General features: G+C 30.9%; 1 protein-coding gene across 1 annotated transcript in view; it reads right to left on the reverse strand.

The window, feature by feature from the left end:
• The window catches only part of LOC113366293 (protein FAM76A), a 49,013-nt gene that overhangs the window by 17,802 nt on the left and 14,588 nt on the right, over nt 1–16,623 (reverse strand). Inside the window, exons 3-4 of the mRNA XM_026607875.1 lie at nt 9,781–9,994; nt 9,348–9,695 (exon numbers count right to left, since the gene is read on the reverse strand). Coding sequence (XP_026463660.1) covers nt 9,348–9,695; nt 9,781–9,994 — 562 coding nt within the window. The remainder of the gene's footprint in view (nt 1–9,347; nt 9,696–9,780; nt 9,995–16,623) is intronic.

A 16,623-nucleotide genomic window follows, 5' to 3' on the forward strand; every position in this document is an offset into this window, starting at 1 on the left:
AGGACATATTATAAAACACCGATTTATTAAGAGATTATATGATATAATTTTGTTCATAACATGATTTTCGTTAAAATGTATATTTTTGGAGATATTTGCAAAAAACGATGACAACGACAAAAAGAAACGCATTTTTATTAGCCATTAACTTGAAAAGTATTTGTTTTTTTTTTTTTGAAAAACAGTATGAAACATTTTCTTTTATAATTAGTTTTTTATCGATATCCAACGTTGTTTTGAAACTAGTGGGGTGTATGGCATCGTGCCTTAAGGCAAATTGATGGAACTTCCCGTACCGTAACGAAATGTTCGAGGAATATTGAATGTTTTCAGATAGATTATTATAAATATTGTAACATTGTCTAGTATTTATAAGAATTATATAAACCGAATTGCAAAGTTGAAATTATTTGTTTAAAGTATATTAGAACTTTAGTCAGAATTAAAATTAAAATCTGAATTACTTTCGATATACAAAAAAATTTTTTTTTTGAAAAAAAAAAATTGAACTATAGTTGGTATTGGTATTTAGCCTCGAGGCAAGTTACATGAACTTCCCGATATGTGTAAATATTCGACTTAATCAATAACAAATAGATTAATTTATGAGTGCTTAAAAGTATTTCGAGTGGATTTATTACATATAATTGAAAACGAACAAACGAATACGTTAAACTCGGAGTAAGTATTCTCTTAAAGCAAATTTTCACAAATTAATAATTAACTTCCCGTAGGGTAAGTTATAGTAATCGCAAAAAAATGGAAAATGAAAATTTTTATATATCTTTAGGTTTCAGAGGTTTCTGAATATTTTGGCATACCTTAGAAAAAATGGATGTATGTGTGTGTGTGTGTGTGTGTGTGTGTGTGTGTGTGTGTGTGTGTGTGTGCGTGTGTGTATGTATGTGCGGATACAAATTTTCGTCGACGATTTCGGGAACACGGATCAACCGATTTGAATAATTCAAAAAACATTCGATTCGTATTGATAAGGAGACGTGCTGATTAGTTTTTGGCAAAGGCAGGTCTAGCCGTTCCGGAGATACGGGGCAAAAAGTGCCGAAAACGGTAACTCAGTTTTTAAGAGAACGGAGCGTCCGATTTTAATAATTCAAAAAACATTTTACTTGTATTGACAAGATAAAGAATTGATCAAATTTTCATAAAGGCAGGTCTAGCGGTTTCGGAGATATAACGAAAAAAGTAAAAAAAAAATGCCATTTGGCGGTCAAAAATGATCATTAGACATATGCACATCAAATTTTCAGAGATATTTTATAGAGATTTTAACAATAAGTATAAATTTTGTTTATTTTCCTATGGGTTCCGTATCAATGTTTACCCGTTAGACAGCAACGCCGCGCTTACGCGCTTTATATTTCGTCTCTATGCAGTTAAAGCAGTACGATTGCTCTGAAAAACAAGTTCAGATCTTCCAAAATATGTCAAAATAAAAAAAACATTTTTCTTAAAAAAAAATAAAAATTAAAAAAAAATTTTTTTAAAAAAAAATTTTTTTTTTTTTAAATTTTTTTCAAAAAAAAGTAATTTTTTGTCCAATTTATAGTTTCTCAAAAATCTTATTTTTTCGAAGTGAATTTTTTTCAATTTTTCAATTTTAATCATTTTTAAAAAAAATAATAATTTTTGGTACGGGAAGTTCCAGCAATTTGCCTTAAGGCACGATGCCCTAATTGCCTTAAGACAGAATTCCACTTACAGCTAGTTTTTATAATTGAATCAGTTTCCGTAGGGCTTTAATGGTTTAGTATGTTCATTAAGACCAGGTACTATTATCGCTATACCAAGTAAATCCTCTAATTGCAATATTAACAAATGTCAAAAAACTACTCATTTTCTCAAACTTTGATAAATTTTTAAAATTATACTACTTGTCGTAAGGCCGTAATATTTCAGTAAGTTCTATAAGACTTTTATATATATCGCCTAAAAAAGTACCATAAAAATCGGCTTAAATTTTTTTTTTAACAGTTAATTACAAGAAAACGGCTCGGTAGATTTTCACCTAAAACTAATCAGTAGCATTCCCAACTAATATCTTTCGAACAGTTTTTGATTTTTTGAAATCGATTCGGTAGTTTGAGCTTAAATGTGGACGAAAAGTTAAACACTTTTTTCCAAATTACAAAAGAAACGGTTTGGCGGATCGTCTCACATAACTGACAAACGATAGTCCTCATTGAGATACATCAAATGGTTTTTAAATTTATGAAATCGGTTCAGACGTTTCTGAGAAAACGTCGATCAAAGGTCTAATTTTGACAAATGCCAAAAGAACGATACTAATTTTTGCAAACTTTGATGAATGTTTAAAGCTAAACGAGTTGTAATAGGGCCGTAATATTTTAGTATGATCTAGAAGACTATGGTATCTACCGTCAAAAAAATAATAATAAAAATCGTCGATTTTTTTTTTAAACTTTATTACAATAAAACGGCCCGGCCGATATTTACCAAAAACTAATCAGCACGATTCCCAACCGGTGAAGGTGAAGTTTATGTTTTCATAAAAAAATCCGAATTGCTAATTTTATGTTTTCTCGACATTTCAAGCCATTCTGAATCGAATGAGACCAAATTTGGAAAAAGTATGTGTGTGTGTGCGTGTATGTGAACAGATTTTTCGCCGTAAATCGACGTTTTCTCAAAAACGGTTGGACCGATTTCAAAAATTTAGCCATTCGATGGATATCGATGAGGACTAGCGTTTCTCAGCTTTGTGTGACGATCGGCCAAGCCGTTTCTTTGTAAATAGCAGAAAAGTGAAAATTTTTTCGTCTATGTTTTAGCCCGCAATTTTTAATCGATTTTGAAAATTCAAAAACCGTTCGAAAGATATTGATAATTAAAAATTCATCAAAGTTTGCAAAAATTAGTATCGTTCTTTTGGCATTTGTCAAAATTAGACCTTTGATCGACATTTTCTCAGAAACGCCTGAACCGATTTCATAAATTTAAAAGCCATTTGATGTATCTCAATGAGGACCATAGTTTGTCAGTTATGTGAGACGATCTGCCAAACTGTTTCTTTGTAATTTGAAAAAAAGTGTTAAGCTTTTCGTCCACATTTAAGCTCAAACTACCGAATCGATTTCAAAAAATCAAAAACTGTTCGAAAGATATTAGTTTGGAATGCTACTGATTAGTTTTAGGTGAAAATCTACCGAGCCGTTTTCTTGTAATTAATTGTTGAAAAAAAAATTTAAGCCGATTTTTATGGTACTTTTTTAGGCGATATATATCAAAGTCTTATAGAACTTACTGAAATATTACGGCCTTACGACAAGTAGTATAATTTTGAAAATTTATCAAAGTTTGAGAAAATAAGTAGTTTTTTGACATTTGTTAATATTGCAATTAAAGGATTTATTTGGTATAACGATAATAGTACTTGGTCTTAATAAATAATAATAATAAATTGTAATATTAACAAATGTCAAAAGAACTACTCATTTTTTCAAACTTCGATGAATTTTTAAAATTAAACTACTTGTCGTAAGGCCGTAATATTACAGTAAGTTCTGTAAGACCATGATATATGTCGCCAAAAATAAAATCTATAAAAATCGGTCTAATTGTTTTTTCAACAGTTAATTACAAGAAAACGGCTCGGTAAATTTTCACCTAAAACTAATCAGTACCATTCCCAACTAATATCTTTCGAACAGTTTTTGATTTTTTAAAATCGGTTCGGTAGGATGAGCTTAAATATGGACGAAAAGTCCAACACTTTTTTTCAAATTACAAAGAAACAGCTTGGCAGATCGTCGCACAAAACTGACGAACGATAGTCCTCATCGAAATACATCAAATGGCTTTTAAATTTCTGAAATCGGTTAAGGCGTTTTTGAAAAAACGTTGATCAAAGGTCTGTTTTTGACAAATGCCAAAAAAAACGATACCAATTTTTGCAAACTTTGACGAATTTTTAAAGATTTAGTATGATCTAGAAGACTATGGTATCTACCGACAAAAAAATAATAAAAAAATCGTCGAATTTTTTAAAAAAAAAAACTTTATTACAAGAAAACGGCATGGCCGATCTTTACCAAAAACTAATCAGCACGATTCCCAACCAATATCTTTCGAACGGTTTTTGAATTTTCAAAATCGATTAAGAATTGCAAGCTAAAACGCAGACGAAAAAATTTTCACTTTTCTGCGATTTACAAAGAAACGGCTCGGCCGATCGTCACACAAAACTCAGAAACACTAGTCCTCATCGAAATACATCGAATGGCTTTTAAATTTTTGAAATCGGTCCAACCGTTTTTGAGAAAACGTCGATTTACGGCAAAAAATCTGTTCACACACACACATACACACACACATACTTTTTCCAAATTTGGTCTCATTCGATTCAGAATGGCTTGAAACGTCGAGAAAACATGAAATTAACGAATCGGATTTTTTGATGAAAACTTCTCCTTCGGGAAGTTAAAAAATGTCATTTGGCGGTCAAAAATGTTTCTTGGACATATATGTACATCAAAATATCAGATATTTTATATAGATTTTAATAATGTGTACACATTTTGTGTATTTTTTTTTGCTTTGCGAACCAAGTATTTTAATTTTAGAATTCATGTATATGGTTCAAACAAATGTCCTCGACATTTTCGACAGTATGAAATAATCGATTTGAATAGTTTAAAAAACATTCGATCCGTATTGATAAAGAGACATGCTGATTATTTTTTAGGCATAGGCAGGTCTAGCCGTTTCGAAGATATGGGGCAAAAAGAGCCAAAAATGGTAATTCAGTTTTTGATAGAACGAATCTTCCGATTAGATTAATTCAAAAAACATTTCGCTTGAGTAAACGTTGTGCAAAAAATGCTTTTACAGAAAATTTCGTAAATTGAGAATTTTCAAAAAAAAATCAAAATTTTCAAAAAAATTCAAATTATCAAAATTTTTCAACATTTTGAAAAAAAACTAAATTTTGGTAAATTTCAAAAAATGGCAAAATTATAAAAAACGATTTCTTACGAAAAATTAAGAATATTTTAAAATTTTCAAAGAATTCGAATACTTTAAAAAATTTCTAGATTCCCAAAGTATTTAAAAAATACGTTTGTTTTTAAATTCCAAAAAAGTTCAAACTTCTAAAAAAAATTCAAAATTTTGAAAAAAATTTTCATAAGCGCACACAAAGTTGTTTGTAGAATACGCTCGACGCCTAATTAAAAAAAAAACAATTTTAACTAGTTGGTATTGGTATTTTGCCTTGAGGAAAGTAACATGAACTTCACGATATGTATAAATAATCGAATTAATCAATAAAAAATAAATTAATTTGTGAGTGATTAAAAGTATTCCGAGTGGATTTATTACACATATTTGAAAACGAAGTAACTCGGAGTATTTTTTTCTAAAAGCAAATTTTCAAAAATCAACAATTTTCACATTTTAACCAGTTTCCGTAGAACTTTCATGGTTTAGTATGTTCATTAAGACTAAGTACTCTATCGTTATACCAAGTAAATCGTCTAATTTTAATTTTAACAAACGTAAAAAAAACTATTCATTTTCTTAAACTTTGATGAATTTTTAAAATAAAACTACTTGTCGAAATGCCGTAATATTTCAGTAAGTTCTATAAGACCATGATACATATCGCTAAAAAAAAGTTTCATAAAAATCGGTTTAAATATTTTTTTCAACAGTTAATTACAAAAAAACGGCTCGGTAGATTTTCAACTAAAACTAATCGGTATCATTCCCAACTAATATCTTTCGATCAGTTTTTGATTTTTCAAAATCGCTTCAGTAGTATGAGCTTATATGTGGACGAAAAGTTAAACACTTTTTCCAAACAAAGAAACGGCTTGGCAGATCGTCGCACAAATAGTCCTCATCGTGATACATCAAATGACTTTTAAATTTCTGAAATCGGTTCAGGCGTTTTTGAGAAAACGGCAATGAAATGTCTAATTTTGACAAATGTTAAAAAAACGATACCAATTTTTGCAAACTTTGACGAATTTTTAAAGTTAAACGAGTTGTAATATTTTAGTATGACCTAGAAGACTATGGTATCTATCGTCAAAAAAAAATAAGAAAAATCGTCGCAAAATTTTCTTTTAACAATTTATTACAAGAAAACGGTCCGGCCGATCTCTACCAAAAACTAATCAGCACGATTCCCAACCAATATCTTTCGAACGCTTTTTGAATTTTGAGATACATCGAATGGCTTTTAAATTTTTGATTTTTGAAATCGGCCCAGCCGTTTTTAAGAAAACGTCGATTTACGGCAAAAAATCTGTTCACACACGCACACACACACACGCACAATATCGGAGGAAGCAGTGTGTGTCATTTCAGGAACTCTGCCTCTCTTAGTCTTAGCAGAGAAAAGACGGACAAATTACAATAGGAGACATCAACAACTGAGTCCTGAAAAGTTGAGATTAGAAGAACGGCAGAACAGCATTGATGGCAGCAACTGTGGGATGCCGCAGTGATGGGCGCATCGTCTCATTACTAACATCAAAATCTGGCTAAGTCGCAAGAATGAAAAAGAAAATATTATATTACGCAAATGATATCTGGGCACGGCTGTTTTCGAGCCTACCTACATCGCTTCAAGCATGATAACTCGCCGGATGGCTCATATTGTTTGGGCGAAATCGAAATGCTGAGCATGTGTTCTCGTGTGCCCGCGATTTGGTGCTCTACGATGTGGAATAGACATTAAGACGAATCATTACCCCAGGTAATGTTGTTAAAGTGATGCTGACAAGTGAAGCTGCTTGGAACGCCATAGACGGATTTGCGAGTGGTGCTAATTGACCTGCACTCTATAGAAAGAGAAAGGACGAATGGGACTTCGCCCATTTAAAAGATGAGTATAAAATCAAGTTAAGAGTTATAATATTCTAGATCCTCCCCTCACGAAGTAATGCCTAACGGCGGTTTCCGTGGGGACCAGAGGCAAGGGCAAAGCGGAGGTTTTAGTCGGTATTATACCAGGGCGGTATTGAGTCCGACATACCCAGACAGAACACCAGTCTGGGATGCATAAAGTTAAAGGCATTTCCTTCGCTATACAAAAAAGAAACACACACACATACTTTTTCCAAATTTGGTCTCATTCGATTCAGAATGGCTTGAAACGTCGAGAAAACATAAAATTAGCGAATCGGATTTTTTGATGAAAACATAAACTTCTCCTTCGGTTTAGTAAAAACAATAAACTAGGTATTGGACGAAGGAAAATTAAAAAAAATGAAAATTGGTTTTTGGCAGACGTTTCTATAAAACGTGTATGGCATCGTGCCTTAAGGCAAATTGATGGAACTTCCCGTACCGTAACGAAATGTTCGAGGAATATAGAATGTTTTCAGATAGATTATTCTAAATATTGTAACATTTTCTAGTATTTATAAGAATTATATAAACCGAATAGCAAAGTTGAAATTATTTGTTTAAAGTATATTAGAACTTTAGTCCGAATTAAAATTAAAATCTGAATTATTTTCGAAATACAAAAAAAAAATTTTTTTTTTTGAGAAAAAAAATTGAACTGGTAGGTATTGGTATTTAGCCTTGAAGCAAGTTACATGAACTTCCCGATTTGTGTAAATAATCGACTTAATCAATAAGAAATAGATTAATTTATGAGTGATTAAAAGTATTTCGAGTGGATTTATTACACATAATTGAAAATGAACAAACGAATACGTTAACTCGGAGTAAGTATTCTCTTAAAGCAAATTTTCACAAATTAATAATTTTTATTAACTTTAATGGTTTAGTATGTTCATTAAGACCAAGTACTATTATCGTTATACAAAGTAAATCCTCTAATTGTTATATTAACAAACGTCAAAAAACTACTCATTTTTTCAAACTTTGATAAATTTTTAAAATTATACTACTTGTCGTAAGGCCGAAATATTTCAGTAAGTTCTATAAGACGTCAATTTGATTGAGTTGAATTTGCCATTACTTGAATAAAGTTAGACATGCTTTGTTGGTCTTCTAGTGTTTAACAGTTGTGTGAAATATAAATATATATATATATATATATATATATATATATATATATATATTAACAAAGCCTAATAATCGGGCATAACATCAATAAAAAACATGAATTTCTTTCAAAAATTTATTTTAAATCCATACGTTTCGGCTATAATCCTAGCCTTCATTCAGTGGAAAAATTAGTTGATCTTAGTGTTAAATTGGAAAATTTTTAATAATCCATGGTATTAGGATATGGTAATGCACTACACTATGTATTATAAACATTAACTTGAAATTACACAATATTTTCACAAAATACCGATTTGAAAAAATCACAAATGGATAGTGTGTTATTCGTAGACTGGTTGAAGATGTAACATTTTTCATTTACATCTTCGTTTTTCGTTTTTTCGTTTACATCTTCAACCGGTCTACGAATAACACACTATCCATTTGTGATTTTTTCAAATCGGTATTTTGTGAAAATTTTGTGTAATTTCAAGTTAATGTTTATAATACATAGTGTAGTGCATTACCATATCCTGATACCATGGATTATTAAAAATTTTCCAATTTAACACTAAGATCAACTAATTTTTCCACTGAATGAAGGCTAGGATTATAGACGAAACGTATGGATTTAAAATAAATTTTTGAAAGAAATTCATGTTTTTTATTGATGTTATGCCCGATTATTAGGCTTTGTTAATACATATGTCAACATCAAATTCAGAATCATACAATATATATATATATATATATATATATATATATAATTTTTTTCCACTGAATGAAGGCTAGGATTATAGCCGAAACGTATGGATTTAAAATAAATTTTTGAAAGAAATTCATGTTTTTCATTGATGTTATGCCCGATTACTAGACTTTGTTAATATATATATATATATATATATATATATATATATGTATATATATATATATATTACATATTATATATGTTATATTATATATATATATATATATATATATATATTTCAAAAAATTAAAACTATCATTTCATAATCTTGAGTGGATTATTCATATACCATTTAAATCTAACTACTTGGCCTCTAAAACCAAATTATAAACCACAATTTATTATCAAAAATAAGCATTAAGAAACACAATGACGCAGTACTTTACATCCTGTTAAGTTAAATGGTTTGCATGCAAGCGAGTAACTCGAATGATCCGATTCAATATGAAAATCAAAACCTCCTTCAACTGATTTCTAGACGTTTTTTTCGTTGATTTAAGAGCAAATAAATTTATAATTAATACTAATTACTAATTTATACTTAATACTAATTATTCCATATTTATATGATCATCTACCAATCACATCTTACTTGTTTTTCTTTGGCTAATATAAGAGCGTCCTTCTGAATGATTTTTTTATTAAGACTTGCTATTGTTTCTTTTAATTGAGTCATTGCAACAACATGATCGGATGAGTTCGGATCCACATCGCCAGTGTTTGTCCTGACAACTTTGGGAGGTGGAGTCTCAGGTTCCACTATTTTTGTTACATCAACTCTATTTGGACGCTTGTTATGCCCTCGCGGTTTAGCATGCTCCTTTGACATCTTTGCTACTCTTTGTTTAGCACGCCGCCGTTCAGATTCAGATAATCTAGTTTTAGCTAATGCTCGTTTGTATGATAGAGTGCATAACCAGCATAATAACTTTCCATCAACCTAAAATAAAAATGTCACTGTGAAGGAAATGGGATCAAAAATTCAATAATTAAATATATTAATATTGATCAACATATTCACGAACTTTCTTATTGTCATCATTCCGGTCAAAAGCGCAACGCTGTTTACATTGATCGCAAGTGACTGCAGGGCCATATTTGATTTCACTATTAGTGCATCGTTGACATTTGGACCCAATAAAAGCTGCGATTATATTACAATATTCGCAGGCTGTTGGTTTTCCATAAGCTTTAACATTCTGCTCACATTTCTTACAAATTGTAGATGTACTATCTTTACTAAGAAAAAAGAAAATCGGTAAAATAAATCAATTAGAAAAAATATTTAACAACATATTTCAATTCTAATAATTTAAATTCAAAAAGAAAGAAATTTAGAAATACATGCAACTCTAAATTTTTACTCCTCAATCACAAATTCCTATACATAACAGTCATTTTAGTAGTCGAATAATTTTTCACACCGCTTTCATTCACAGAATTTTTTTTCACAAAATTTTATTTCAGATTATCTTTATCTTAACTTAAAGAGAAGCTTGAATTTTATATAAAAGCCAATTTAATTTAATCAAGGGTTGTCACCCTTGACATCGTTTTCTTATTTTGGGACAAATTTTCTTTCCTATACAAATCCCTATTTCATAATTGCCATTTCAATATCAATTATCGTCTCTTTTGTGAATGCTATTTACACAATTTGTATAAAGATTTTTCTGAGCATTAATTTATCCGCTTCATCCGTTAAAACTTTTCACAACAATTCTTAGATATTGGCGATGCAAATGAAACCACTGATTAAATTATCGTTTTATTCTTGCATAATCACTTATTGGCAGGATTATCCCATTGTAGACATAGTTCCCGATGTGCACGCACAGTACATAGTTAACTTGCAAAAATAGCAATTTTAGCAAAAACAAAGAGTGCGCAAAAGGATCACACGCAATAGAAGTAAAACTTATTTGCTACTGTACAAAGTAGCAATTTTAAGTTAAGTAAAAATAAATACATTATACAACAATTTTGAACAATGTTTATTAGTAATATGGTAACACTCGTGATGCACACATTTAATAGTGTCAACCATTATACACATTTATATAATGATAAATTATAAATTATATATTTATAACGGTATTAAAAATATGTATAATATTTAGAAACAATAATGTAATTAAAGCCATACTTCAATGGCATTTGTAATTAGCATTTAGAAGCAAACCTTCATTAGAGAATTGAAGTAATTGCTGATTAATAAATTCTATAATTGTTCGGACGTCTTTTCGTTTTATTATATTGGCCATGAAAGTTACAAAACTTCAGAGCATTAAGCTTTACACGGAATGGTTGCTACACCTGGTAGAGGGGGTAGCGGAGTGTTTTAATGGAACTAGTTGTTCACTTCTAAAAGTAAAGTCCGCTTAACAACATGTAAATAACCTATAAACATAAATATATATCTTCTTTCATTAATACTTAGTGACAAATCAGTGATTGTAATTAGAACTGCAACAAATACATAATATACAAATAAATTAGTGTTTAATACAGTCCACAGCTACAAGGGTTAAATTATAACCCAACAACCTGAGTAGCGAAGGAGAGTTTTAATAAATTCTATAAATACGCACAAAAATACAATAATATTCGTTCACACAGTGGATTATGTTAAACAATGCCTAAACAAATGTTGTTTTCGCAACTTCACTCATCATATAATTGTGTTTGAAGAACTTCATGTAATTAAAATTAACATACATTCATTGACTGCTTGTATTTTTTTACTTTTTCGCTGGCGATATAATCTCATTCTTTGAACATCTGTAATATCTGTCTTGCCTAAAAAATATTTTCCATTTTAATAACTTCAAAGATTTATAGAAACTACGAATAATATAGAAATAATTTCTAATCAATAAACTTACTAATTATTAATATTATTAATCAATATTTCCAAGGTACAGGATAAAATATTCTTCTGATTCAGACATTTTTCATTAAATCAAGATTTTTACTACAATATAATTTTTAAATGTTTATTTCAATTAATTTTAATTTCCTTGTGGATATCGGTACGCATACAACGTTGACAACGTTCACATACGCGACGACTCATGGCCGGTAATCTCCGAACAAATGCAGATTACCTTGTTCTGAAATGGATTGGTATTCGAAATGATCGAAGGATGGCGCTACGACTTCCAATTTCATTGATCTAGCCTAGCTTGATCTGCATTGATTTGATCGCCATTTTCTATAAGTTGTCATCGCGTATTGTAGTTGAGATTTGTTATATTTGTTTTTCTGTGATTGTTTATATATACTTATGTTTCGGTGAATACTTTTTTCATTTATTATCAAGTTAAAATGGTAAAGTGTAATGTGCCAAATTGTTATAACTCCAAATATAATAAAAAATGCATGTCTTTCCGGCATCTAATTATTAGGTATGTATATAATGATGTATTATGCATATAATTAATATGTATCATGAAAATACTATTAAACTGTTATATATATATATATATATATATATATATATATATATATATGTAAAAAGATGCTTTCAATTTGGATGCAGACGGCGAATAATCCTTTAATGGATGACCTAACTCTTCGGTTTGTGGCACAAGACGAAGATAATTTGAAATCGAAACCAATTAGAAGCGTCTCCTTTACGGCAATAACAGAATAGTTTTCAAGTCACTGGAGAATGCTCTCATACAGAACCAGAAGAACAATCTGCAACTCCAAGGACAAGGCCAAGTAATTATAACTCTATTAAATACTTCAATACCATTTGCAAAAAAATATTAATAAATGAATCTTATGTTCTTAGTTAGGAGATGAAAGCCTAAAAACCTTGAAAAAGATTTTTGCAGCAACCCTGAGATTGTCAAGTGCAGGTTAAAAGTCACCTATTCTGACACCGTCAGAATCCAAGGTATTTTTTCATAATAATTGCAGCAAAAATAATTAATATGATAATAACAATATCTTCAATTAATATGATATAACAATATATTCAATATAAGTCCTTGGTGGTAGCTGCAAATTGCCTCAGAATGCAGTGATAAGGCGTAGGAGTGCCAAAACACCCAGAAGATGTATGATACATTAAATTTTGTTTCGGGATTAAAAAGGATTAACAAACAATGCAATAATTTAAAGGATAAATTCCAACAGAGTATACAATGTTCTGAGAAGTTTTCAAATATTCCGGAAACTTAAAATGTAAGGGCAAAAATTTTGATATTGTCTCGATCATACTCAAAGACCAGGCAGTTTATAAAACGCAAGGGTTTAATTATAGTTTTAAATAAACCTCCTTGCAGTAAAAACTGGATTAAAACGATAGATAGGTTTGAGCTACAATTGATATAAATTAAAAGTAGTTCAGGGTTTTGGTTACTTACGTTTAAAAAACACTTATACAGAAACTATTCAAAGTTTTCGTCAAATACAACTTTATTAAGGATTGATTAGATAGCAAAATAACTATTACATGGAGAGATAATAAGCAAGAATGTCTCGTAAATGAATTTTAATCCTAGGAATTTAGTTTTATCTCATTGTGGATATCAATATATATATATATATATATATATATATATATATATATATATATACTAGCAAACCCGACGAACTCCGTTTCGCCACCAGATGGTTTCGTGAGAAAGATGAAGAAATTTTTTGTTTGTTTTATATTTGAAAAGAAAAAAATTGATTTTATTATACAACAGTAATAAATTTATTTCAATTACAAAAATTAAGTGTTTTTTAGTTGAACTTCTCTAAGTAAATGAAAGTCCGCAAATTATCCGTTTCATTGAAGTGCTCCTTGGTAAACTACATTTTTTTGTTTTTTGCTCTGACGTTAACATAAACAAAGCGGATGGTTTTCCAACTCGTAAAAAGGCAACGTATAACTGCCCATGTGCAAAACAATGATTTTCTAAATAATCTATTTGAAATTTATCCCGCAAACACTAAGCGATTGGCCTTGCGACTTGTTATTTTGAACTGGAAATTGCAATCGTTTGAAGTCAAACGGAAGACCACTCAGAATTATTGGTATGTCACCAAATCGCCAGCAATTTTTGATTAAATTCAGGGCGTGTACATCATTATTCGTTGCGGGAAGACTCGTTGCTTAACCAAGCATAATTCTGGTAATTCTCACTAATGTCATTACTCAAATTTTTAATTACGGTGCGTGAAGTTCCAGCAATTTGCATTAGGGCACGATGCCATGCACCACTACTTTTCTTAGCTATAAACCTTGCGAAGCCCGAGACCTTTCCAACGAATGCAAAATTGAAATCGGTTCGTGCGTTCTGGAGTTATTTCGTCAGGAAGGAAAACCCGACTTATTTATATATATATATATATATATATATATATATATGTTTTTAGGATTATTTTGTTTCGGAAGAATTCGTTCTTTTTTAAAAACATGCTGTTTTTTTATCCTTTTAAATTATTGCATTACTTATCATTCCTTCTAAATTTGTCATTCCATCGTCAATACTCGTGCGCTTTTCACTTCTTAGTTTTTAAGTTTTTAATATATTATTATTAGTCATTAAGTAATTAATATGAATAAGTTATTTCTCTTTAATTTGTAGTACTTTAAAAATATGTCTGTAATATACTTTAATTAATAGTAGACAGTTATTTCTGTTTAGTTTATAATTCTTCAAAAATATGTCTGTGATATATTTGAAAATATATTTTGTATTTCGTATGTTTTGTGTTGTTATTTCAAATAATTATTTTTTTTTCAGATTTTTGGGCTGTATTGATTTTATATACAAATGTAGAAGTGATACCAGGGGTTAATTTACATACCGTATTTACATGTGCTGCCAAGTAGTGATCGATTGGTAAATTAAAATGAGTGTAACGTCAAATCGCCCGAGATAGCGATCTATTTATGCTTATTTATCTATGCGACGACTAATCAGAATAGACCCGTATAGAAACGATATCATCGAGAGCGAATGACGAATCATTGGCACTCGACTCTTATCTTATCTGCCGTAACGCACTTTCGTTGCATTTGTGCGGATTTACACCCTAGTTGCGCCTAAAGAAGTTTTACTTCAATAATGTAAGTTAGTATTTCAGCAGATGAAATTATATATTTCAGTTTGACATATGCAGAAATATAAATGTGTTCATATGCTATTTTTTCTTTAATGAATGTGATATGTAGAAATTAAAGCACGTCAAAAATATGTCAAAATTATTACTACCAAAATGCCACATACGTAAAAAATGCTGCACTCTCTCAACTGGGCGCAATATCAAAAACAGATGGCGACTATTGCAATTAAATTACATTAATGTTGACACGAATCTTTCTACTGGTATGAATATTGATAATATATTAAATATTTTAATATAGAAACAATCAACAATTACCTATGCCTGACAGGGCACACACATTTCAATTTCTAATATGTGTCTGAATTTGACAATATATGATTCTATAACCACAATATTAATCAGTTGGCATATTGGAAGTAAATAATATAATTGATACCCAAACGCCTAACGCCAAGTCACAAGGGGAGACAATGAGCTTTTGCGGAATTACTTAGAAAATACATAAAGATAAAGAATACTGTATACTCCTTGGAATTGAAGTAAATTAATATATTGAAAATGAATTCATTCTAAATGTGATGTGGCTGATTTGGTTTTTACTGTATAATTGAAATTCAAGTGAAGAAATTGAGATTTATCACTCAGTTGGCACTTGCAATGACAATCAATAATACCCATAAACATTTATATGTGACATTCATCGCAGTGGGTAAACCATACATATTATTTGTGGTAGATACCTCTTACATTACAAATTATCTGGATAAGTCGGACTCAGCAATGTTAATACCGGCTAAAACCTTCGCTTTCCTCAGGCCTTGTAACCCCAGGGAAACCTCCGTTAGGCATTACTTCGCGGGGGGAGGATCTAGCAACTGCTTTTTCTTCTGATTTCACTCGCTCTTTTCCTCTCAATGTGACGCAGTGCTATGAGGATTTCTGTAAAATGAGGCTGCTTCTGACAATAGCACTGCTAGCGTTTCTGATCAAATTCTCTGCTTTAGGATTGTTTCCGTTTATTTTGCTGTGGACTAAAGCGCGTACACTCAGACACTCCCCTGTAAACTAAGCACTCTTCGGGCTTAAAGCAATGAAGATAAGCCCGAAAGCAGCCGTGTCGAGGCGGCTTCTGCGTTAGATAGTAGTTGACCTCTCATGCCTCCGATTCAGCCAAATGTCAATCTTAGGTATGAGACGGTGCGTCCATCTACCCTTTTCTGCGGAATCCCACTGTAGTTGCCAATGTTGTAGTTAAGATGTTACAACGTTCTTCGGTTTTGAGATCCTCAATGCTTAGTGTCAACGACCGATATTAGGCATTAATCGTGCAAGACAGGACTCACTGCTGATGCTTTGTCGCTTACTTGTTGTACCTGCTCTTTTAAATTTAATCGGGCATCAAGCATCACTCCCAAGCACCGAATATAAGGTTGTAATATGATATCTTGTTCACCGACTTTCAACTTTGTAGTCTCCATGATTTTTCTACTGGTGATGAGTACTGCTTCTGTCTTCTGTTTAGTTAGTTGAAGATTAACAGTACACATCCAGCGATTTACTATCTCGAAGTTTACGTTGAACAAATGGCGTATTTCGTCTAGATATTTCGCGACGATAACTACGGCTACGCCGTCCGCATATGCCACTAGTTTGGCCCGTCTTGAAATCTTTAGTCTCAAAAGCCCATCGTACATTACATTCTACAGCAGTGGCCTAAGAACTGAGCCTTGAGGGACATCTCCGCTGATATTATATTTTTTCGAGCCGTTCTCCGTGTCGTATATCAGGACCCCATC

This window comes from Ctenocephalides felis, unplaced genomic scaffold (assembly GCF_003426905.1).
Source record: "Ctenocephalides felis isolate EL2017-DRISC unplaced genomic scaffold, ASM342690v1 CF-g0.4_SCAFFOLD_01170, whole genome shotgun sequence".
NCBI classification, from domain to species: Eukaryota; Metazoa; Arthropoda; class Insecta; order Siphonaptera; family Pulicidae; genus Ctenocephalides; species Ctenocephalides felis.